Raw genomic sequence first — 27,212 nt, 5'->3', positions numbered from 1 at the left:
TCTCTGGATCTTCTGCAGTCTCAGATAAAATAACAATATCATCAGCAAATCTCAGGGGTTTGATTTCCTCTCCTTGGATTGTGATTCCCTTCCCAAATTCCTCTTTGATTTCCTTTCCTAGCTGTTCGATATAAACATTGAAACGAAGGCTGGGGGAGGGGGCAAGCTGCAAACTCGCATCACTCCTTTCTGGATTGCTGCTTCTTTTTCAGAGCCCTCGATTCTTATTACTGCAGACTGATTTTTATACGGACTGTAGATAATTCTTCGTTCTCATTATCTGGTCCCAGCCATCTTCAGAATCTCAAATATCTTTGTCCAATCGACATTATCAAATGCCTTTTCAAGATGTACGAACGCCATATAAGTGAGCTTATCATTCTCAATTCGATCCTCTAAGAACAGACGGAAAGCAGGATTGCTTCACGTGTTCCTACATTTCTCCTGAAGCCAAACAGACCTTCTTCCAACTCAGTTTCAACTTGTCTTCCCATTATTTTGTAAATAATAATTTTGTAAATAATGCATGTTAAAATTTTTGAGGCGTGTTATACTAAACTAATGGTATAGTAGTTTTCCCACTTGTCAGCATTGGCTTTCTTGGCAATAGGTAGAAAAACATTCTGCCAAAAAATCGGATGGCACTTCTCCTGTCTCATACATCTTACACACGAAATGGGATAAATTCACTATGCTGGTTTCTCCTAAGGCAGTCAGTAATTCTGAGGGTATGACATCAATTCCAGGTGCCTTGTTCATATTTGGATCTCTCAAAGCTCTGTCAAATTCTGACATCAAAATTGGGTTTTCCATTTCATCACCATCAACAGCCTCTTCTTGTTCCAGAACCATATCATCTACGCCACGCCTTTTCCTTGATACAACTGTTGGAAATGTTCCTGCCATCTGTTTGCCTTGTCTTCTTTCCTTAGAACTGGTTTTCTATCTGAGCTCTTAATACTCATACATCTAGTTTTTCTTTCCCCAAAGGTTTCCTTGATTTTCCTGTATGCAGCATCTATCTTTCCTAGAACAAGACAACCTTCAATATCCTTGCACTTCTCCTTCGGCAACTTTTCCTTAGCTGTCCTGCAATTTTTATTCACGTCATTCTTTAATGGCCAGTATTCCTTTCTGCCCTCTTCATATTTTGTATTCTTGTATTTTCGTCGTTCATCAATGAGGTCCAGTATGTCCTGAGTTATCCATTGATTCTTAGTTGATCTTTCCTTTCTTACTAACATTTATTCAGCAGCTCTAGGTACCTCATTCTTCACGACTATCCGTTCTTACTCTACTGTGTTTCCTTCAGCCTTTTCATTTTTTTCTTGTGAAACATGTTCCTTGAAACAGTCCCTCACACTCTTTTATTTCAATAATAATAATAATAATAATAATAATAATAATAATAATAATAATAATAATAATAATAATAATAATAATAATAATAATAATAATAATAATAATAATAATAATAATAATATCATATATTATTAATATCATATTATTATTATTATTATTATTATTATTATTATTATTATTATTATTATTATACTGACGGAGGAAGGCGACTGACCCACTGCTCCAGCGAGGTCGGCATAGAGTGTTTAATATACCAGATGCACCAGAGACTTGAATTACAGGTACGGTATTTATGTTTTGAAACTGTTATCGTTCGAGGAACTGTTTGCAGATTCATGGTAAATGTTCCGGTATTTTGAATACAGCCAATATAAGTAAGATAGACAGAAGGCAGCCCACTGCGCAGTGACAGTGCGCTACGGAGGCTGTGTGGCGAGAACGCAAGCGGCCGTAGTTCGGCTCAGGCTCTGAAAGTGCGCGGAGTTCAGTCAGAAAGCGAGACAGATATGTGGTTCGGGCTTCTGCTCTCTGCCATCGGTGAGTCGAACATCTCTTGAATATTTCGGAATATTGTCTAATTTATACTTTGGAAGTTAAAATGACAGCGCTTTAACGAGTGCATAGAGAACCATATTTATGAACAAATAAAATATTTGACGATGGAAATGTTCACAAACTGACAGTTTCATTACGTGTTCAACATACATATTCTAGTTATCATTACGTCATGATCGGTCACTCATTCACTCGTAGTTCTGACATACAGTTCACCAAAGAGAGGTGAGAAGATTTCATTGTCAGCCCAAGTCAATACAGTTTCGAAATATTTTTCTGGAGATCCTTCCTAATATTTGTCATTCGCATCAGTCTTTGCTAACAAAGTGTTTAGGTGTGCGTAATCGAGGAGATAGAGAGGGAGTAGATGAGGGAACGATTAAAAGACGTATCGATTGATTGATTGACTGATTGTTTGATTGATTGATTGATTGATTGATTGATTGATTGATTGATTGATTGATTGATTGATTGATTGATTGATTGATTGAAAAGCAAGACCAGCTACAATCAAGCCATGGCGCCGTTTGGAGGAGTGGAAGGTAAACGGTTCCAATATGCGTAACCTCGACATCAATCAATCAATCAATCAATCAATCAATCAATCAATCAATCAATCAATCAATCAATCAATCAATCAATCAATCAATCAATCAATCAATCAATCAATCAATCAATCAATCAATCAATCAATCATTTAGGGATTTAGGGCTGTCTCCCCGGTGGCACATTCCCTATCAATTGTATACCTAGTCTTTTCTTAAACGATTTCAAAGAACGTGGGCATTTCAGCTATTGACCCGGTCACCGTAGGAAGTAACCTCGTACTCATTTTTGGTGTAGGGAGTGAAATACAGGGCCATGCACTTCTCCTAAAGGTGAAATTTAGTATTTTCGACTTCCTGATGGGGATTCGAACCCAAGACCTTTCGAGTGAACCAAGCATGCTTTTACCACCTCTGATAACCAGCTCGTAATTGATTCATTTATTGAAGATTGAGTAGTGGAAGATAATTAATTAGAAATTTCAGAGGATGAGGATGATCAGTTAACTCGTGAACGAATGATAATCTAGTAATCAACTACATAATTGTTAATGAATTAAATTAGTCGAATATCATGTTTTTCTCTTTTCTTAATACATTGCTTTACGGTCGCACCGATACAAATAGGTGTTACGGCGACAATGGAATAGGAGAGGGCTAGGAGTGGGAAAGAAGCGACCGGGGCCTTAATTAAGTTGCAGCCTGGGGTGAAAATGAGAAGCCACGGAAAATCATCTTCAGGGCTGTCGACAGTGCGGTTCGAATTCACTATCTCCCGAATGTAAGCTGACGGCTACGTGACAAAAATCGCGCATCCATTCGCTGTCATAGAGTGTCTATCTGAGTAAGAGAGGAAGGCAACCTGCAACCACGAAAACCACTTCGATGATGGCTGTGGAGAGTATCGACCCCCCTCCCCCCCCCGCCCTTCTACTAAGTTGAGCTCCCGAGGAGTGGAACCTTTTTCAGTCCTCCTACCACTTTTCAAATTTCGTGGCAGAGACGGGAATCGAACCCGGGCTTCCGTGGATGGCAGCTAATCACACTAACCACTACACCACAGAGGCGGACACTGAAATCACTCCCCTCCATAAAATAATTTTTATTTATACAGCTTGTCGTTAGTGGCTAGAGTGAATTTCACTGAAACACTAAAGAGTACTGTTGTATCCATTCACATATCAGTTAGCACCTTTTAACTAAGCTGACCAAAGGAGTACACTCAAGATTCCAAGCAAATGCCAAAATGGTACTTATCGTACAAGCCATGACCGCTTCCTCAATGTCCCCATTCCAAATCAGTTATGAATTGTGGACGGGATAGCGAGTGGTGTAGTTACTGGCTTTTTCCATATGCGGTCACGGTTTGAATCCCGGCCAATGTGTAGGGAATTTTTGAAATTAATAGTGGTTCGGATTCCACGCAAATATGGAAGCTGTACTATTAACGGTAACGTAAAACTATAACTATGCTTGCTTTAATTATAAATTAACACACACTGTGGATGTTATCAAACACACTTCGTGTAGCCTACACTAAGTACACTAGGTTGTGAAACAATAATTCCCGAATTTCTAAAATAAAATATGACAACATACCCAAAAGGAGTATCAGTGTGAGGCCACCATTTCCAGGTCAATACTCCAATTCATTTTGCCTATTACATTATAAATACTCTGGCATCTCCGGATGACTAACAGATCGATAGTGTTATAAACTACATTTAATTATTTCTGGTGGTGGTGGTGATTGCTGTTTCACAAGGAAGTACAACTATATAACCATCCTCCATTAATTCTAATAGAGAGAAAAATGAAAGGGATCCAACACTTCGAAAATTGAAGGTATTGGTCAAAGAAATAGCCAAGGACAGCGAAAGGCGTGAAAATGAAGGACTCCCTGGGATTGGCAATCTAATACCGTCGGGGTTGAAAGGAACAGAGTTGACCCGGGAGGGGGGGGGATCGGATAGGTTAGAGTAAAGTGAGGAGCCTGGTACAAGTAAGTGGATGCAATGCCAGGACTCAGCTAAGCGCCCCATTGTCGCCAACCCACGCTCCAATGTTGAGAGCCCCTGGAACCGTTTTAGTAGCCTCTTACGACAGGCAGGTGATACCATGGGTGTTATTCTACCACCCCTACTCACAGGAGGATTCATTCCTTCCCACTTCACAACAAATTTGTTGGGAAACCTGTGAGTGTACAGTAGTAATTTGAATTAAGTTACTTCTCTTTCTGGGGCTGACTGGAGATAAATAATATATAATAGGAACAGGAATATTTCCTTATTTGAACAATGAACAAAAGTCGAAGAAAAAGATAGGGACCTATACATTAATTGATGGAGGAATGGGGGATGATTAGTTCAGTGGCTTAGCTGATCGGCGGATTGCATTTCCGTAAAACAGCCGACCTTTACCGCAAAACTTCCTATTTTCATTACCGCAAAATTGCACATATCGTTACCGCAAAATATTAGAAATCACTACCGCAAATATAAAGTGTATAACAGCTTACCTTTAAAACTGGCAGCGCAGCACACTGCTTGGCCCGGTGAAACACTTGTCCTAGAGTGGGACCGGCTGGAACCGATGTGAAATTCTTTTTGCGTACTCCAGTAACGGTAATTCACCATAATTCCGTACCAACACGATGATTTTCACGGACACGTCTATTTATTTTTCTGTTATAACGCAATGTGTTAAAGAGATAAGTTTCACTTTGTAATTGCTTTAAATCCTCCGTAAACTCCTGGATAGGAGGATGAGTTTTTTTAAAATTGTTGTTTTTAAATGCCAATGAAACGACTCCGCACAATTTATAGTTCTGATTTCATCTGTTGGTATACTGGCCGGTAAATCAGGGGGAAATTTAGCATCTTCACTTACATAGTTTTCAAGTACAGAGTCTAGAAAAAAATTATATTGATTGTGATTGGGAACAATACTATGCAACTGTACGAACGCATCCCCGACTATGCTTGGAAATAGAAATGTTTGCGGTAATGAAAATTAACGTTTGCGGAATTTCTTTTTCTTTTTTGCGTATTTGCTATCCAGCCTAGCTGATGGTTACCCACCTGGAAGTCTGAGAGTTCGAATCTGGGCCAAGATTTTCATCTCGACAGTCACGTGGCATCAGGAAGGGCATCCGGTCTTAAACCCCGGCCGTAGCCACAATGAGCCAGGGTGGCTCCAGCGACCCCAGAAATAACTGTGACAAGCTGAAGACAGTTTTTAACAAAATATGTGATGGAAGGGTGCAGGCTATTTCTTATTGCTGGCAGTCATCTCAAATTAGCAATCGTTGATGAATGACCATGAACGAGAAACATATAACCCACATTTATGATCATCTGATTTTCCAATAGCGAAATTTGACGCCATTTTTTCTGTCATTAATCTGATTAACTATAAAACAATTTTCTTTCTGGCATAACATAGAATTTAAAGTGAGAGGCCTAAGAGTATAACTTCATTGTGGAGTTCTTGTAAAAAAAAAATCTACGTGAATTACGTCGAGGGTGAAAGTGCATTAAGTAAGATAGAATGCACAGATTTCATCTCCTTAGCAGATGTGGACTTATAGAAATTCAGGAATATTATAAATAAGGCTAGAAATTGGTATATATATATATATATATATATATATATATATATATATATATATATATATATTACTGAATATATTCTCCACTTATGGGCAAGTTACAATGAAACTGTTACAACGTAAGGTAGTCAATATTTAACATAAACATAAACAATACAAAAACTAAACTACCAAATATGTGTTCGTAATTTCGCCCCCCCCCCCAAAAATTTCATGAAAAGTGGGCCTACAATTAATTTTAATATATTTTTCATTTCTAATCTTACCAAACACCTTCCTTATATTGAATTATTGAAGGCCATTTATGAAAGTATTTTCTTGGTATATTTAACATAGCCTTTCAGCGCTGCTCGTGGGATGTTAAACTCTGTACTTGCATGTTTGTAACGCATTATCTCGTCCCCCACTGCCTTAATAGCCTTCTTATAGCCTCCTTATCCAATTCCTTGTGTTTTCCCATCACAAAATTAATTATAATATACTTCATAAATAACAAATAAAATGAAGGGGGCAAAAATACGAACATTCCCTGATTTATTATAATGGCCGCTACAGTAACTCATGCCAACCACCTCATTGTAGATATTACATGCCAGGAACTGCACCACACGACTGAAGTGCAGTCCAGTATTTCATACACATATCAGTGCTCACTCTAGGAACAACAGGCTCTTAATTTGAATGCTGCACTAACTCAGAATCCTCCTTGTACACGGAAACGAAACGTTTTGCACACAACCAGCTTTCACAGCAAGACAACGGGATGAGGCTACGCGTGTGCGCGCGGCTAAACATTAGGTACCAACCGTGCAAACTGGAAATCGCTATGGGGATGAAATTAGGTGTGGGGACGGAATTTGGCCCCACTGTCTTGGTGCGGTAAGCTCCTCACTTTATTTCTCAGAAACTATTCATTTTCCGCCGAAATTCATTCCCAAGTGAGTTAGCGGTATGGGTCATGTAACGGTAAGCTTGTAACGCACACAGCCATTTAGCAGATGTTATAAACACATTTATTACTGTATTATTATTATTATTATTATTATTATTATTATTATTATTAAGACCATATGGTGGCTATGATTTTTAAGGTGTTAAAGTCTAAACGCTCTGGCACCGCGATTAGTTGTTTTGAGTCCCGTTGGTCAAAAAGTATTCACCATCAGAATATTGGCCGGCAGGGTGGGAGGGGTGGTCTTATGCAATTTCTAATGACCAGGTTGCGTGCCAAAAGCCTGGATTGAATTCAAAATCTCTGCGCAGTGTTCATATGGACTGAGGTCAAATGACGCTGTTGATGGTGATTCGTCCGTCGGATGGCGACGTAAGCCTTGAGCAGGACAGGAGTAGGCTATGTGCCGGCACCTCGTTTCATCCTCTCCCTTCCTACAATATTTGTGAGGAAACTTTAAGTGCGTGGCAAATAATATTGTGAAATGTGAAAATTTTGTGAAATTTCCGAAATGTTTCAATATATCAGTTGAAAGAAGGTCCAAGCCTACTACAAATGAAATCAAGTAGAAAGAATGAGTTTTCACACGATCGGAAAAGTTTAATATATCTGAAGCTGGCGTAAGAAAGCCTACAGACAACGTAAGACAGACAAGATGGCCGAGCACCAAGGCACATCCGAGTAGGTTTTAACATATTGCACCCGTCTAGTCTGTGGAGATAGATAAACCTGAAGATACCCAGATGTATTTGAATATAGAGATTGGAAACAATGTTATTTCATCATATTAGCAAGAAGAGAATCCAGTCAGGAAAAAAAAAAATACTTTCTAAACCTCTACTCTGCTCATTCAGTTATTTTTAATATCCATATGACGTATTCTACGCCCGAAAAACCTGCAGCAGAAGAATTGATTAAGCGAGGTCGGATAGGATAGATGAAAGTGAGGATCCTAGGGAGAGTAAGTGGAAGCAAGAGCCTTATGATTGATATCTTGGGATATTCTTCTTTTACCGGACTGAGTGGCTTTAGACGGTTGAGACGCTGACCTTCTGACCCCAACTTGGCAGATTCGATTCTGGCTCAGTCCGGTGATATTTGAAGGTGCTCAAATACGTTAGCCTCGTGTCGGTAGATTTGCCGGCACGTAAAAGAACTCCTGCGGGATTAAAATGCGGCACCTTGGCGTCTCCGAAAAGCGTAAAAGTAGTTAGTGGGACGTAAAGCCATTAACATTATTATTATTATTATTATTATTATTATTATTATTATTATTATTATTATTATTATTATTATTATTATTATTATTATTATTATTATTATTATTATTATTATTGTTACGGAGATATCCGTGGAGCAGAAAGAGGTGAAGTAAGGTGTGGGCTTGTATGGGTCTAACTACGACATCAAAAATTGAATTAAAACTTTAAAAGGTTATATTTCTTTTCCAAAGAAAAAAAATTCAAAGTGGTATAATTCAGGCAAGGGCAGAAATCCCCCAATTCAAGAGCACTTTGCTCCAACAAATTTACAGCCTTCCAGAGGCACTCCTCAATATTACAGTAAACTTAGACAAGAGCTTACAGGCTCTCCAACATTCGTCCAATTTTAACCGCCCGCTTAAGGCAACTTTACACAAAACTCTTACCCTCTCTGGCCTCTCTAGGCACAATTTACAATTGAAATTACTTTTACAGGGGTATTTATTACCCAACCTACTGGGCCTTCATGGTAAAAGCACAGGTTAGATTACTGGCCAAAACACAAAATGAATGGAGGCGTACACTTGCATTCCTAGATAATGAAGAATAAAATCCTAACGGGGCTCTTGGCCCAGAGATGCAGGGGCTAATCCCAAGCTACTGAGATGACACGAATAAAAGTTAATTTAAAGGAAGAAAAACAGTTACAAATTCATAATCACCTCAAACCAAGTTGAAGGGGAACTCGAGAGGGTAACGCACTCTCTATCCCCGATTTACAGTTTTAAGAACTTATGAAATTTTACATGAAGAGGAAGAAGTTTACATCGAACGGTTACATACGGTAGTTAGAAATTCGAACCTTCCCCTCGTGTAAGTCGGTGGAGGTGGCTACAGAGAGATAAAACTAATGGCCATTACCTGGGCTGATGAACTGCCTGGCGAAGAATGAGGTGCCCCGCCTCCTGTCTTAACAAACACTCTTGGAAATTCGGTGATCAAATGACAAGGTAGCCGGAGCAGCCGCAGTTTATATACACGAAGGGAAGGTTCGAGAGGATTCTGGACTAATACGGACACACCCTCTCAATTTTATTGGTTAATTCAAAAGATAAACCCCAAAAAGCAAGAAGAAGCCTGTGATAGGCTGAAAATGAAGTACAGAAAATTTGCGATTGATCACATTCAAAAACTGCGGAATGAGAGAGAAGTGCTGCAAACCTTGAAATATATATTTTTAAAACAAATTTAAGTTGATTTACTTGAGAAAACCTATAAACACAAAATTTCTTTCCATACACACTTCTGTTACCTTACACCAGAGTGCGTGACCATAGTTTTTGGTAGTGACATCTAAGGAGAAATGTCCAAACTTCTTGAAGTAAACGAACACAAAGCAAATAAATCCAGTCAGTTTAGGCAACTTCACAATAACACAATTACTTAATAGTTCCGTAGTGACATCTTCTGATTAAAGTTCCAACTTCATGTAGTAGCAGTTTCACGTTTGGTTAGATAGATAGACTTATTTAAGGCGCATCTTTTGAATGTGCGGAGTTGGGCTGTACCTCCCGGTACAATTATTATTATTTTTGTTCATCCTTGAAGAATATATTTCACAATGATTAATATCAGATCCCATGGCTAAATTGTTAGCATGCTGGCCTTTGGTTCAAGAGGTACCGGGTTCGATTCTCGGCCGAGTCGTGGAATTCAACTTTCATCCGTAAATTCCTCTGGCTCGGGGGTTGAGTGTTTTTGGCATCTTCAGCATTAGAATTCATTTCAGATTGAATTCCATCCTCACAGACGCGCATTTCGCATATACGGCGTCAACTCCAAACCTCTTACTGATTTTTTTAACAATCTTCTTTACGTCACACCGACACCGACACCGACGATGGGATATGAAAGGGATAGGAGCCGGAAGGAAGCGACCGTGGTCTTAATTAACGTTCAACCCCAACATTTGCCTGGTATGATAATGCGAAACCATGGACATTTTCTTCAGGGCTGCTGACAGTGGGCTTTGAACCCACTCTTTCCCGAATACACGTAGATACCTACGTGACCCAAGCAACACAGAAACTTGCTCGGTTCACTCGTGATTGTACTATCTGCGTCTGTCCAAAGTCGCGGCAGCTTGTAGGTACGACACGAGTTACAGATACTACACTCTTAGCCACAAACATCGGACAATGCAATCTCTGAAATAATGCATATTCATTGTCAAACATTTCTTTATGCCGTACTTACAGTAAATGTGTAACTAAGGCACAGATCCACTACCACTTTGAAGCTTCACAACACCACCTCAATTCGCAAGAGTCATCGCGGACGGAACAGATGTTATTGACACTTGAGATAGGCGCATGCGCGGCAGCCATATTTACATCTCGCACCACTTACCTCGCATGTACGAAACTTCTCGTCAGACCATAGTAGAGCTATAGTCGAATCTCGATATCTCGATTCTCGATTACTAGAATTTTCAGTATCCCCAAGTAACTTCAATTTCCTGGCCGTTTGTCCCATTTTTCACGTGTATTTATTTCTCTATTACTCGAAATTACACGAAATTCTCGATATCTCGAAGCAAACATTTCCTCCCTTGAATCAAATACTCTGTGACTCCAATTTTGCGCAATATTAACTGTGTAATACGGCATTTTTTTTCTAGTTGCTTTACGTAGCACCGACACAGACAGGTCTTATGGCGACGATGGGACAGGAAAGGCCTAGGAATGGGAAGGAAGCGGCCGTTGTCTTAATTAAGGTACAGCCTGGTGTAATGAAATGTCGTATGGCTTTTAGTGCCGGGATATCCCAGGACGGGTTCGGCTCGCCAGTTGCAGGTCTTTCTATTTGACGCCAGTAGGCGACCTGCGCGTCGTGACGAGGATGAAATGATGATGAAGACAACACATACACCCAGCCCCCGTGCCGTAGGAATTAGACAATTAAGGTTAAAATCCCCGACCCGGCCGGGAATCGAACCCGGGACCCTCTGAACCGAAGGCCAGTACGCTGACCGTTCAGCCAACGAGTCGGAGAGCCTGGTGTGAAAATGGGAAACGACGGAAAACCATCTTCGGAGCCGCCGACAGTGGGGTCCGAACCCACTATCTCCCGGTTTCGAGCTCACAGCTGCGCGCTCCTAACCGCACGGCCAACTCGCCCGGTGGCATTTGTGGTTTGTGAGAAACAGTTAACACGTAAAGAAAGGGTTACAGTGATGGTGGAAGCGAATATGACGGGAACCGAAAAAAATGGAACTTCTAATGATCGGAAAATCAGCGAAGCCTCGCTGTTCTTTTGGGTGTGAATTAATTACCGCTCACGTACGAAAGCAACCCCCGAAGTCGCGGATGACAAGCTCCATTTGTGAATCTCTGCTGCGTGGTACTGACGAAAAGTTTCAACGTGAAGGAAGGAAAGGTTAAAATAACAAAGAGAAGAGACTAAACGGAGTTTTTCCAAAGGTGTTAACCGAGGTATGTTTCTTGTATCACTACTGTATGTACTGTATCCTGTCTTCTAAAAGGCTACTACCAAGGGTTATAATTAAAGTGATGCCATAAAATAGAGTTTGTTCGTATATTTTTAAATGTTGTTAAAAATAATGTATTCATTATAGATATGATTCTATTATGTGGTATCTTCTTCTTCTCTCGGTGCCTATCCGTTTCGGATGTTGGCGATCATGATGGCTATTTTCGTCTTGTTTGTGGCAGAGCGGAACAGTTCAACTGATAACATATTGCACCAGCCTCTAAGATTGTCAAGCCAAGATATTCGTCTTCTTCCAGGACCTCTTTTGCTGTTGATTTTCCCCTGGAGTATTTTTTGGAGTAGGTTGTATCTATCTGTGTTGCGCATTATATGTCCCAGATACTGCAGCTTTCGGCATTTCACTGTCTTGATCAACTGTGGTGTTGTGTTCATCCTTCTCATTACTTCCACGTTTGTAATTCTCTGGGTCCAAGATATTCTCAGGATCCGCCCATAAAGCCATGTTTCAAAGGCCTCCAGCTTCTTCTCTGTGTTTTTATTTATGGTCCATGTCTCTACACCATATAAAAGAACAGAAAATACATAACAGTGCAGAAGTCTGATTTTAGTCCCTAAAGTTGGATTGTGGCTTTTAAACGCATTACTCATTTTCTGGAACACACTTTTTGCTTTTCCAATGCGTACTTTGACTTCTTGTGAGCAATCCCAGTCTTCATTTATTATGGTTCCAAGGTATGAATATTGTTTTACCCTTTCTATACTCTTTTGATTTATAACCAAGTTTATTCCGGAAATATTTTCCTTACTTATAACCATGAGTTTTGTCTTTGCGGTGTTTATTTCAAGCCCGTATTAGCTGCTGACTCTTACAATTCTATCCATTAGTGATTGTAGCGCTTGGATAGTATCAGCAAATATAATTGTATCATCAGCATACCGGATGTTGTTTAATCTCATTCCATTTATCATTATGTGGTATACATGCTCAAAAATGGAATTCTCTGTATCTCGAAATTTCGATAACTCGAGGTGGTTCGAGATATCGAGGCTTCACTGTATATTGTTACTGGCTTCCCACCATATCGGCCATGGTTCGAATCACGATTAATGCATGTGCATTCATACAATAACAATCGCATGGTCTCAGCTACTGTTTCATAGCATTTTGATCTCACGCCATGAAATGTCTATAAACAAACACGTGGTATTCAGCACCCGTCAAAGACTTTGACATTCCAAGATGACAGGTTCCCAGCCAGATAGCCTGTAGAAATTGGATTTCCTTCTTATCAGCTTAACAAACTCCCCAGCAGTCTTCCTTGGCTACCTAACCAGATCAACAAGCCTCTCACCAGACAGCTCGTCAATTGGCTTCGCGGGGCTGATAAATCCCAGCCAGGAGGAGCTATTGATAGAACTCGGGATTTCTATGTAAGAGGCGGACATGCCACCGTTATAAAAATCAGTAGTCCCGAAAAAAGTAGTACTTTCCTTCATTTTACCACACCATTATTCATCAATGCTGTATGTTATGGAGTGAAAATTGTTGTTGTTGTTTCATTTTCACAATGGGAGACATCCAGGTCATCAGCTATGAAAAATTGCTATAGCAGTCAGCATTTCGGAAGGTCCTTTTCTTTAATGACTAGTTGTATTACTCTGGAAATAGTTCAGCTGTAGAGTACATAGGGAAATAAGCGGCTGAGGTTTAAGTAATATGATGCATAGTTGGTAACACATCTCGTTGGAATCATGGCACAAGGTTCGTATAACGCATTCCGGGCGGTATAGGAAAATCGATTGGTCTTCCAAATAAAAGGTTAACCTTCGTTTGAATCTGTATGTGAGATTTTTTAATTCATCACCAGTAGTCTCTTTCTCACAGCGTGTGTGCGGAACGAAACGTTGCATAGGAGATTAAACTTTGGTGGTGGTGGTGAGGATATTATTGATTAAAGGAGAAGTAGAACTAGATAGCAATTTCCTCGTAATTCCAATGAGAAGAGGGGAAAGAAGAGGTCAACCAAGCTCGATAGCTGCAGTCATTTATGTGCAGCCAGTATCCAGCATTTGGGAGATAGTGCGTTCGACTCCAACTGTCGGCAGCCCTGAGGATGGTTTTCCGTGGTTTCCCCATTTTCACACCAGGCAAATGCTGGGGTTGTACCTTCAGTAAGGCCACGGCCACTTTCTTCCCACTCCTAGTCCTTTCCGGTTCCATCGTAGCCATATATGTGTCGGTGCGACGTAAAGTAATTTGTAAGGGAAAAAAAGGAAAAAAAGGGAGAGTTCAGATTCTTAGGGGAAGGAAGGAATCAGCGAAAGAAAGGGAAGGACCTTGGAGGACAGTTAAACTGGAACAACTCCTAAAACAAAAATAACAAACTCGTAGCACACCAACTCAATAAAGGGCAAGTCCTGCTGAGACGGCTGCTGCCCATCAATATGACTTCAAATATTTCGAGTACCACACGGTTAGCGCGGCGACAGCCTCTACCGTACTGCTTGGGTTTCGTGACAGACGAAAGAGTCCTTACGTCCTACAAAACTAACACCGTCCGAGTCGGAAGAGATTAAGGTATGACCAAGAGAAAATAGGAAAAGTGAAAGCGAAGAGGAAGGTACAAATACGGTAAAGCAATTCCAGACTCATCTAGGAGCACCAGGTCGCTAACCGACGCTCCCAATAGTAATAATAAACATATCATGTGGCTATACCTCGCCGGGAGCAGACCTTGTAAGACGGACCCTCCGACGAGGATTGGTGGCATTTGCCATGCATAGGAAACCACGTATTACTGTGGCGGAGGATATTTTTGTGTGTGTTGTGTGAGGTGCAGGGATATTGTGGACATCACAAACACCCAGTCCCCGAGCCAGGGCATTAAGCATTTAAGGTTAAAATCGGCCCAGCCGGGAATCTAAGCCGGGGCGTCTGAACCGAAAAGCACTGCGCTGACACCTCAGCCAAGGAACCGGACATAATAATAATAATAATAATAATAATAATAATAATAATAATAATAATAATAATACATGATATAAAAAGGTGATCTGGAAAACATCTTGAAGAAGAAACTGGAAATCATCTTGAAGAAGGAAAGGAAGATCTTGAGAAAAATTCTGGGTCCAGAGAAAAAAGAAGAAGGTTATAGACTTAAATCACGCAAAGCTACGGAAAGACTGTCCGACCTTACCGCAGACATCAGGAAACGAAGACTGAAATTCTATGGACACGTTCACAGACTGTTTTCATCAAGACTAACCCACAAGATTTGGACATATACTGAAAAACAGAAGAACGCACATTGGATACAAGATGTTAAAAATGATCTGGAAAAGGCCCAGATAGAAACATCAGAAATTCTGGACAGAAACATTTACCGTCAGAGGATAAATAGATGGGTAGTAAAGCCAGAGAATGAAGTCCCTGAAAGATCGGGGACTAAGTGGTCAGAGGAAAGAAAACAGGCACATAAAGAAAGAATGAAAGCAATATGGTCTGTCAGAAAGGCGAATCATAAATGTAATGCGTGATCCAACAGGGTCCATAAGCAAATAATAATAATAATAATAATAATAATAATAATAATAATAATAATAATAATAATAATAATAATAATAATAATAATAATTTATTATTAAGGTAGGCGGTCCAAATTCCGTCTCCGCACCTAATTTCGTCCCTCTAGGGATTTCCAGTTTGCACGGTTGGTACCTAATGTTTAGCAGCGCGCACACGCGTAGCCTCATTCTTGTTTTGAGAGTTGGTTGTGTGCACCACGTTTAGTTTCCGTGTACAAGGAGGATTCATTTTTCATGCTGAGCTGAATTAGTGCAGCATTCAAATTAAGAGTCTGTTATTCCTAGAGTGAGCACTGATATGTGTATAAAATACTCGACTGCATTTCAGTACCTTGGTGTAGTTCCTGGCGTATAATCGGCATAGTGAGGTGGTTGGCGTGAGTTACTGTACCGACCAATATAATAAATCAGGGAATGTTCGTAATTTCGCCCCCCCTTCATTTTATTAGTTATTCATGAAGTTTATAATTTTTTTGAGATGGGAAAAAGGAAGCAGCGGGATTAAGAGGCTATGAAAAAGGCTATTAAGACAGTGAGGGACAAGATAATGGGTTACAAACGTGCAAGTAAAGTGGTTAACAACCCATGAGCAACGCTGTAAAACTATGTTAAAAAGAATACCAAGAAAACATATTTCATGAATGGCCCTCAGGTAATTCATTATAGGGAAATATATTCAAATTAATTGTGCTTTTCATAAATTTGGTGAGGCACGAAATTACGAAAACGTTTTTGGTAGTTTAATTTTTGTAGTGTTTATGTTAATGTCAAATACTCACTACCTTACGTTTTAACAGATTCATTGTAACTTGACCGTAAGTAGAGAATATGTTCAGTAATATAATATACACATTTTTAGCCTTGCCCATAATATTCCTGAATTGTACAAGTTCAAATCTTCTAAGGCGGACGAAATATGGGGGCCCCACCTTATCAGTGCAATAATTTCTTATTCTTAAAATATAAAAGAAGGTTACAATTTCTTTCAAGACTTGCCGATCACAAGTTTCGGAGTCACGAACCCTCCCCCAGAGTCCATTCCTAAAATACCCGTAAAGCACACAAGTACCCATTTCGTTGAGTAGGAAAGAACTGTATCACACAACATCATTTTATCCTGAGCTAATAGGCCTAAGCTTATTTTCTACTTCATTCGCCTGGGTTGAATAGCTCAGGCGTTGGAGCGCTGTCCTTTTGAGCTCAAGTTGGTGGGTTCGATCCCGGCTCAGTTCGGCGGTATTTGAAGTTGCTCAAATACGCCAGCCTCGCGTCGGTAGATTTACTGGCATGTAAAATAACTCTTGTGGGACAAAATTCCGGCACCTCGACGTCTTATAAACTTGAATATAGATAGGGGGACGTAAAACAAATAACACTATCATTTTTTTACATCGTTATGCACGACTAAGGAGCGTGGTTGAACTCATTTAGTTGATGTTTTTGCTTTGCTCTGCTCCCAAAATCTATTCATCCTCTCACTAAGCATTTTCTTGCGTTCTTCTGTCCAGGTATCAGTTCTGGTGTTGGTTTTGTCTGAAAATTTGTGGTTATTGATTTACATCTGTCACAAATCATTTCCTCGGTGACGTTTATTTCTTGGACATCTATTCCGCTAAGCCAGTTGTTCTTGGTTCTTAAGGAAAGGGCAACACGCCGAGTTGGCCGTGCGTGTAGAAGCGCACGGCAATGAGCTTGCATCCGGGAGATAGCGGCTTCGAATCCCAATGTCGGCAGCCTTGAAGCCTCTAGAAAAAAAGGAAAGGGCAGGGTTAAACATTGTTTTCGCCATTCTATCCTCTCTCATTTTGAGAATATGCCCATAGAATTTCTATCACCTTTTTCTGAAGGTGTGTAATTGATTTTCGGCATGACACTGTATTTCCTGAGTATTCCCTTTCATCCAGATTCCATCTCTACAAACTGGGCCAAAGATTTTCTTAAGAATGATCCTTTATTGCTTTATTTTGGATTAATGATCTGCCCCCATATGTTTTTTTTTTGCAAGTTGCTTTACGTCGCACCGACACAGATAGGCCTTATGGCGACGATGGGAGAGGAAAGGGCTAGGAGTGGGAAGTAAGCGTCCGTAGCCTTAATTAAGGTACAGCCCCAGCATTTGCTTGGTGTGAAAATGGGAAACCACGGAAAACCATATTCAGGGCTGCCGACAGTGGTGTTCGAACCCACTACTATCTCCTGAATACCGGATACTGGCCGCACTTAAGCGACTGCAGCTATCGAGCTCATAATTAAGGCTTCCGATACCTATAATGCTTCCGGTTTAATTACTGTATTATAATGCCTTGATTTTTATTTCCTACGTATTGATTTATTATTATTATTATTATTATTATTATTATTATTATTATTATTATTAGAGGAAGGGGTGGGAATATGGAACCCCGCTGGTAATATGGAACCCCTAATTATCTGGAGAACAATAAAGTGCTCCCTAGCGGTGACAGCCGGAACTAGTTGTTTACGTGCCCAATGGTTAGTGGAACTGCTGGCGGCGCCATTTGAATAATAGGTCTCTAGTGAGCATGACATGTATTTTTCGGCTCCTCACAAAACTTTAAAAGATATGTAAAGTTTTGTTTATTTCTTTGTCTTTGCGTTTTTTAACTATCTTGTTAATGTGAAGGCTTGTTACACAGGCTTTAATTAACCTCATTATGTACTTCCAAATGTTACAGTTGCATTTGTTGAGGTCATATATAGTGTTCATTTCAGCATGCCGATGTCGATAATATGGAACCCTTCAATGCTGGTAATATAGAACCGGGTTCCATATTACAGGCATACTACAGTACATTTTTATAACTCCATCCGAATGGTGTTCTTTACACTCTTTTAGATGCTACGAACATCGCTTCAATGGCGTTAAGGTAACAGGAATCTGGCCCTTCAATCGAACGATCTTCACTGACGGTGACTTTCTCGCCGCCGAGCAAGAAGCCGAAAGACAAGAACCTCCTCCTCCAGACCAAGAAACCACCACAGCTGCTCCATCTATGAAACTCGTGAATTCGGATCCTTCTCTTCCTGGATGTTCACACCACTCCTTACCCAACGAAACACCAGTATCCTCTCTTGCTACAAAATACCGATCCCAGTTTCTCACAGTTTCACCTTTGAGATATCCGCCCTGTGCCCGTTTCAAGAAAGAAGAAATCGACAAGGGGTAGAAAAGCATGCCCCGCAACCGTTGCAACTGGATCACCATTCAAAGCTCATTTAGAGGCCTCAGTTAAGAAAATAAGTGAAAAACAAAATCCAGTTACAACCCGAGGACGTGGACGTCGAGGTAAAGGACAGGGACCAGGAGGTAAAGGATCTGGACGAGGAGGAAGAGCGGAACAGACTCGACAGGATAAATCCGCAAGTGAGGATTCAAGCGATGAATCTGTAAACTTTTCTTCAGATCACTCACATTTTTCTTTGGAACTGCCCATCGGCGAGCCTCAACTTGATAAAGAAGATGCATCTTGTTTTTTCTGGTAGATTTTCTGATGACAGGAAAGTAGAATTGTGGGTCCAATGTATGATTTGTGAGATGTGGGCTCACAATGATTGTGCTGGAGCTGAAGGAAGTGCGTATGTATGTGACAATTGCCGATAAAAGGACAACGGTCTTGAACTTACTGTAAATCATTTTTGGCAGTCATCAATTTATAATTTCTACTGTACTTGTCATCAAAACTCACAATTCTAAAAATATTTTTTGAATAAATGCCATTTACAAATATTTATGTGTGTTTAATTTGAAGTTTTCCAGATGACACCTCTGGGGTCCATATTACCCACACCTTAAGTCTGAAGACGAGTTTGCTGTGTGTTCACAAAAACTTTAATATAAGATTTCTTGTTTGGTATACCAATGAATTAATTAAGGGATTGGACGTCAATAGATTATGGATACAAAACTCCATACATTTGCATGAATCGAGTTTATCGTCTAATATACACTGACTGATAGTGACAATGCAACACCAAGGAGGAGTGGTTCGAAAGGGATGAAAGTTGGGGAAAAAACAGAGACGGCACGGATGAATAATTGATGTTTATTTCAAACCGATATGCAGGTTACACAATGCGCACGGCATCGACTCAGTAGGATGTAGGACCACCGCGAGCGGCGATGCACGCAGAAACACGTCGAGGTACAGAGTCAATAAGAGTGCGGATGGTGTCCTGAGGGATGGTTCTCCATTCTCTGTCAACCATTTGCCACAATTGGTCGTCCGTACGAGGCTGGGGCAGAGTTTGCAAACGGCGTCCAATGAGATCCCACACGTGTTCGATTGGTGAGAGATCCGGAGAGTACGCTGGCCACGGAAGCATCTGTACACCTCGTAGAGCCTGTTGGGAGATGCGAGCAGTGTGTGGGCGGGCATTATCCTGCTGAAACAGAGCATTGGGCAGCCCCTGAAGGTACGGGAGTGCCACCGGCCGCAGCACATGCTGCACGTAGCGGTGGGCATTTAACGTGCCTTGAATACGCACTAGAGGTGACATGGAATCATACGCAATAGCGCCCCAAACCATGATGCCGCGTTGTCTAGCGGTAGGGCGCTCCACAGTTACTGCCGGATTTGACCTTTCTCCACGCCGACGCCACACTCGTCTGCGGTGACTATCACTGACAGGACAGAAGCGTGACTCATCGGAGAACACGACGTTCCGCCATTCCCTCATCCAAGTCGCTCTAGCCCGGCACCATGCCAGGCGTGCACGTCTATGCTGTGGAGTCAATGGTAGTCTTCTGAGCGGACGCCGGGAGTGCAGGCCTCCTTCAACCAATCGACGGGAAATTGTTCTGGTCGATATTGGAACAGCCAGGGTGTCTTGCACATGCTGAAGAATGGCGGTTGACGTGGCGTGCGGGGCTGCCACCGCTTGGCGGCGGATGCGCCGATCCTCGCGTGCTGACGTCACTCGGGCTGCGCCTGGACCCCTCGCACGTGCCACATGTCCCTGCGCCAACCATCTTCGCCACAGGCGCTGCACCGTGGACACATCCCTATGGGTATCGGCTGCGATTTGACGAAGCGACCAACCTGCCCTTCTCAGCCCGATCACCATACCCCTCGTAAAGTCGTCTCTCTGCTGGAAATGCCTCCGTTAACGGCGGCCTGGCATTCTTAGCTATACACGTGTCCTGTGGCACACGACAACACGTTCTACAATGACTGTCGGCTGAGAAATCACGGTACGAAGTGGGCCATTCGCCAACGCCGTGTCCCATTTATCGTTCGCTACGTGCGCAGCACAGCGGCGCATTTCACATCATGAGCATACCTCAGTGACGTCAGTCTACCCTGCAATTGGCATAAAGTTCTGACCACTCCTTCTTGGTGTTGCATTTGCTCTGTCAGTCAGTGTATATGGCTTAAAAACAAAGTGGGGTTCCATATTCCCACCTCTTCCTCTATTATTATTATTATTATTATTATGTCCGACTCGTTGTCTGAATAGTCAGCGTACTGACCTTCGGTTCAGAGGGTCCAGGGTTCGACTCCCGGCCGGGTCGGCGATTTTAACCTTCATTGGTTAATTCCAGTGTCTCGGGGGCTGGGTGTTTGTGCTGTCCCCAACATCCCTGCAACTCACACACCACACATAACACTATACTCCACCACATTAACACGCAGTTACCTACACATGGTAGATGCCGCCCACCCTGATCGGAGGGTCTGCCTTACAAGGCTAGACATAGCCACGCGAAATTCTTCTTCTTCTCCTTCTTCTTCTTATTGTCCGCCTCTGTGGTGCTTGGTTGGTGTGCTTATCTTCTAGCCCCGGAGGCCCGGGTTCGATTTCCCGCCCTGCCACAAAATTTGAAAAGTAGTACGAGGGCTGGAACGGGGTCCACTCACACTCGGGAGGTCAACTGAGTAGAGGGGTGTTCGATATCCACCTCAGCCATCCTTGAACTTAAGGCCATTGCCGCTTTCTTTCCTCTTCCTTGCCTATCCTTTCCATTCCTCCCATCCTCCACAAGGCCCCTGTCAGCATAACAGCTGAGGGCCCCTGGGCGAAGTACTGGTTCTGCTTTCCATTTATATCACCCGACTCAACGTCTCACGCTGCAGGACATTGCCCTTGAGGCGGTAGAATTGGGATCCCTCGCTGAGTCCGAGGAAAATAAACCAACACTGGAGGGAAAACGAATTAAGGAAGAAAGAAAGAAAGAATTATTATTATTATTATTATTATTATTATTATTATTATTATTATTATTATTATTATTATTGTGATTTTCCAGTCAAACAAGTAAAACAAGTAGTTTCTTTTCTGCGTAACGGTTATGCATGTTGCTTTATGTCACACAATGTTTCTATACCTATTTACAAATGGCAGATGGGCCGGCCTTACGTTTTGAAAATCCATAATACAGTTTCAAAGCCGCATCTCTTTTGTTCCCGTTTCAAATGAAACTGGCTGCCAGGTAAATGGCAACCCTGTGTTATGAATGCGAAATTGAGTTACGTAGAACGGTAAAGTTGTTCATAACTTTTTTTGTATATATATAAACACGATATTACAGCGTATTTCATCCGGCGATAACCTACCAGATAAAATATATTGACGAGAAATACGCTGAACAGGTATAACAGGTCAACATTTAACTTTCTCGTATAGGCAGCTCACATTTTGAGTACGCAATAGGCCTAATATTATCGGTTTTCTTCTTGGCTGAATGGTCAGCATTGAGGCCTTCGGTTCCGAAGGACCTACGTTCCATTTTCGGCCTGGTAGGGGATTTTAATTGAGTGTAATTAATTCTTCTGGATCGGGGATTGGGTACTTGTGTTTGTCTCAACACTCTCCTCTTCATATTCAGACAACACACCCACACTACCAACCTCCGCAGAAACACGAAATAGTGTTTATATCCCTCAACATAGCGTTGACATCAGAAAGGGCATCCCTACGCAAAACAGAGTCAAATCCACATGTGTAACACATTTCGCTCCCGCTGTCCCACAGGTGTGGGAAGAAGCGGTAGTAGAAGAAGAAGAAGCAGAAGAAGAAGAAGAAGACAATTATGATGATGATGATGTTGATGATAATGATGATGAATGCCATTGGTTTTTCGCCCTACCAACTACTTTTATGCTTTTCAGAGACGGCGAAATGCCGGAATTTCGTTCCGCAGAAGTTATTCTGCATGCCAGTAAATCTACCTACACAAAACTGACTGAGTCGGAATCGAACCGGCGAACTTCAACTTGGAATGTCGTCGCTTTACTGTCTGAGCTACTCAGCCCGGGGTATCAAGTACATATATAGTACATATCGTAGTAGACTGTTCTATATGAATTTATACAGTTAAGTTAATTCTGGTGCAACGAACAAGTGTATACATTGCCATCTAATAATGTATGTAAATACTGCAGGAAATACGATTTCTAGACATGGATATTGTGTCAGTAATATGTTAGAATGCCAGCTAATTTGGTTAGTACGAAATGTCGTCTAGCCTACTGTTCTAAAATGTAGCAAGGGTAACATAAATTATAGGGGTTCCTAAAGGTAGTGCCCCTATTGTTTATGCAAATCTAATAGCATAAGCGTTGTGCAGTGTAGACTATACTTGATACCCGTTTCAGTAAGTTGGCATAATAACTGTTACTGCCTAAATATCTGAGCTCCACTGTTTACCTACACTTTACTCAAATATCCGACAGATTACATAAATATCTGGCAGATTACACAAATATCTGGCAGATTACTTTTCGTCTTCTTGTTGAGCTTTTCGCATTTTGCTGGGGTCGATATTTGGTGTGGATCTGACCCAGTTTTAAGGCCGTATGACATTTCAGACGCCAACCCTATGTGGAAGGATGTATTCGATATTGCGTATTTTTTGTGGTACTTGGTATTGTGGTGTGTTATGCGTAGATGAAGATATGATAAATATAATACGAACAACCGGTCCTCAAACCAAACTAAACCAAACCCCACGGCGCACCAGCCCAGAAGGGCCATAACCTACCAAGCGACCACTGCTCAGCTCGAAGGTCTGCAGATTACGAGGTATCGAGTGGAATTCTCTCGGCTATTGTTCTTGGCTTTCTAGAGCGAGGCCTCCATCTCACCGTCAGATAGCTCCTCAATTAGAATCACGTAGGCTCTGTCCGGTGTATTTAAAGGTGCTCAAATACGTCAGCTCGGTAGATTTACCGGCACGTAAAGGAACTCCTAAGGGACAAAATTCCGGCACCTGGGCGTGTACGAAATCCGTAAAAGTAGTCAGTGGGACGTAAAGCAAATAACATTCTCTCTCACGCACGCACACCACACGTACACACATACACACATTGTTTGTTTGTTTTGTTTGTTTGTTTGTTTGTTTGTTTGTTTGATTAGAAGCCATAAGTTAATATAGTATTCATTTGGGCATTTAAGTCAGTCAACACTTGATATAGTTTTGAAAGATTTAGGCAGGTGGTCAGCTTAAAAATTCAGAATTTTCGCGTTAAGTAAACTTTAAATTTGAACATATCGATTGATTAGAATATTGATACGGAACTGAAATCAATGACATGAAAGTATGTGAGAGATTAAATAAGTAACATTTGGAATGTTTGTTACTTGATGTACACTGTAATATTATGTTACGTCCTTTTCAGTCTTCGTCATCAGTTTCGTATAAGAAATTGTGTGATTTATTTTACGGGTGCTTTTACCTTAAAAAGGAAAAATGATCTCGTAGTGACCGGCTGAAAAGTCCAAGTCCTTATATATAAAAAAACCAAAAAAAAACCAATAAAACCCATTTGCACGTTCACCTATGTTTTCTCATGTTTAGAGAAAAAATGTTGATGGAGATAAAGTGGTTTTAACATAGGTACCTTTTCTCATCAAACTGACAGAGTGTATTTGAAGAGTATTTTGTGATATTCCTTTCAGAGTATTCATATTCGTGCCCATGCAACTCTCTTCTTTGTAACTTTCTAACAACATAATTTTGTGTTATTCAGGTATAATAATAATAATAATAATAATAATAATAATAATAATAATAATAATAATAATAATAATAATAATAATAATAATAATAATGATAATAATAATAATAATAATGCCGTATTTACGCGAAAAATCCCCGCAGATAAAAAAAATGAGACACGAAATTGGGGTGCGGATTTTATTTGCGTCAAGGTTGGCAGCATGCTCCTGGTTCACGTAGTTTTCGATGTTGGGTGTGCAGTTATGCTTTGTGTAGCTGCAGATGGAAGAAAACTGCCCCCAAATGTCATATTTAAAAGGACAAAATTCAAACTTTTAATTCAAAACTGCCTTTACATTTTTAAAATTAGTATTTTACGGAGTAATTTAAATTCGAATTTTCTCGGCGTCACGATAGAACGCGTCTTCCGTAACGTGCAGGGGTAGCTTTCCGCACTTTCACTCTCTTCGGTGTGTCTTCAGAGTGCTTCATAGTTGCCAAGTTTGAGTGCAATCGTAATTCGTTTGTATTCTGCGTTTCAGGGAACGCCACAACATCATGTATAATAGCAGGCAGTATGCGGGGAAGCAGAATCCGCGAACATTGGCGATGCCGACAGTTGGCGAAAAAGCGTGGCTCATAACTGTAATCAATTCGTACGCACGGAACAATACTGTCAATGCCGATGAAACAGCATTTTTTAATGGCGAGATCAACGCACTTATGGTTTTAAAGAAGATCGGGTCACTGTACTGTGTTTCAATGCAGATGGAAGCGAGAGACTTCCTACTTCATTCCCTCGTCATAGGAATGTTCGATAAGCCATGATGTTTTAAGGGCATCGAGTACTTTCCATGCAAGTGAAAGGCATATAGTACAGTGTGTCTGTTTCAAGTGTTTACATTGCACGAAAAGCATTATCCACCACTGGTCGTGTTACTATCCAAGTAAAACGAGACCGCGTGTGAGAAATGTTTTAGAGGTGGAGTGCGACGAATTTGTAAGTAATTTAGGTGAGGATTCTAGTGATGCAAAGGACAAAGAATCTTACAATCTACAGGGAATGGAGCCTATTGCAGGTTCAGATGAATGAAATATTTGTCACGTAAGAAGGCCTACTTGCTAATTTTGATGGCAAATATATTTTATAGCAGTGATAATGCATTTTTATAATCTCAAATATGTTCAAGCAAAGTAACTATATCCGTCAGGTTCATAATTGCGTAAATACCACGTGGATCTCGAGGACTGATATGAAATGTTTGTTTATTCCTACGTTACTCTTTCGATGGAAAGAATTTTAGTTCATTTCATTTTTCAAAATGGTCCTTCCTAAAATTAGGGTTCGGGGATTACACGGCTGTGGGGATTATTCGCGTACATACAATAATAATAATAATAATAATAATAATAATAATAATAATAATAATAATAATAATAATAATAATAATAATAATTTATTATGGGCTCAGCTACCGTTTTGCAGATGTTTTCATCTGACGCCTTTCGAAATTAACTTTTACTCTCGAAAATGGCAGGAGAAACAGAACTCTGTTGGGCGATCTATAACTGAGGTACAACTATTTAATTTTTGGCAAAAAATCAAGTGTATTCCAAGAGAGTTTTTATGCCGACACCGTACGACATGGAGTACCAAATGAATTTTTCCACCCTTGAAAATTCCGACAACCTCTGCCGCGTTTGAACCCGCAATCTTGGGATTCGGAGATTGAAACTCTGCCTCTGATCCTCAGAGAGAACTTGTAATTCAAGTAAACATTATGGTCAACTAAAATTTACTGAAGTCTTTAGCTAGAAATCAGATTTTCACAAGATGTTATTGGCAGTACAGGGAAATCTAAGTTATTGTTTTAAATATCATACTGATGAACTGATTTAGATTGTAACTAGTGGCCTATCGCACCAATAGCTGCGAACTTATTTCTTGTCTCATTGCTTTGCCAGCATTATTGTATGATGTAGCGTATGGGTTATTGAGCAAACTGTAGGAGAGTCTTTCAGTTTTCTCTGGACTAAGAGAGGAATTTATAGATATTTTTTACAACGAATTCTGTTGGTAAGACTTGAATCTATCACATAAATCTGGTCGTATAATACTCGGGAATTTTCAGTAGGCAGTAAATCTGAAATGTATCTATGAATCAACCTCTGTATCTTAAAACGGTAAGGACCTAATCCTGGAATGTGACTACGGTTAGCAGGGACGGATACAAAGGACACTGTGCTGTTATACTGCCTTATATAGTTCATGAAGTCATTATCATGTAGCAACATACCCTTAAGTACGTTGCTTACTTGCGGTTGTGGAAAATAAACCAAACCATTGTGGCAACACGAATTAAAATATCCATTTATCATTTCCGCAGCGAAATGTCGTGCTTGGCAGTGCATACAGATTTCATTTAATAACCCTCACCTTCTTAATTCAATGGAGATTTAATTGTGAATAGTGTTCCTATCCAACGGACTTCTTTCCCTATTGCGGAAATTATTAACTCGATCCTTCGTACGAGCTGTGACATCTGCAGTACCTCCTAAAACAGCACACCTTATTGGGCGTCCTTTCATACAAACGAAATTCATTTCACATTTCGCAAAAGAAAATTGAAAACTGTGTATGTATGTGTGCTCCAGTGTCAGAATAGAATAATAATTGACTTTCTGCTATTCAGTGAAAGAATAAGTAATCATGAAAAGAAAACGGAGGTCATATAGTACAGAAACACAGAATACCTACTTATCAATAATACAATCTTCCGTCATTGCATTCCAAAATTTAGCACAATGGCGGTCTTGCTACGAAGAAATAAATAAATGTGCTATAATGGCGCTGTTGAATAAAACATGTCCCAATGGCGCTGTGGAATAAAATAGCTAACACTCAACGTGCTCTGCAGTCAAGTGTACC

At 40.7% G+C, this 27,212-nt stretch overlaps 1 protein-coding gene across 1 annotated transcript in view; it reads left to right on the top strand.

Annotated features, from left to right (window-relative positions):
- Positions 1-1,781: 1,781 nt before the first annotated feature.
- The window catches only part of LOC136874172 (uncharacterized), a 423,563-nt gene continuing 398,132 nt past the window's right edge, over positions 1,782-27,212 (top strand). The window contains exon 1 of the mRNA XM_067147758.2: positions 1,782-1,899. Within this exon, the coding sequence (XP_067003859.1) occupies positions 1,869-1,899 (31 nt within the window). The 5' untranslated portion in view covers positions 1,782-1,868. The remainder of the gene's footprint in view (positions 1,900-27,212) is intronic.

The sequence above is a fragment of the Anabrus simplex genome, chromosome 1 (assembly GCF_040414725.1).
Source record: "Anabrus simplex isolate iqAnaSimp1 chromosome 1, ASM4041472v1, whole genome shotgun sequence".
NCBI lineage: Eukaryota > Metazoa > Arthropoda > Insecta > Orthoptera > Tettigoniidae > Anabrus > Anabrus simplex.
The sequence above is the reverse complement of the archived record's forward strand: the minus strand, read 5'-3'. Positions and strand labels throughout refer to the sequence as shown.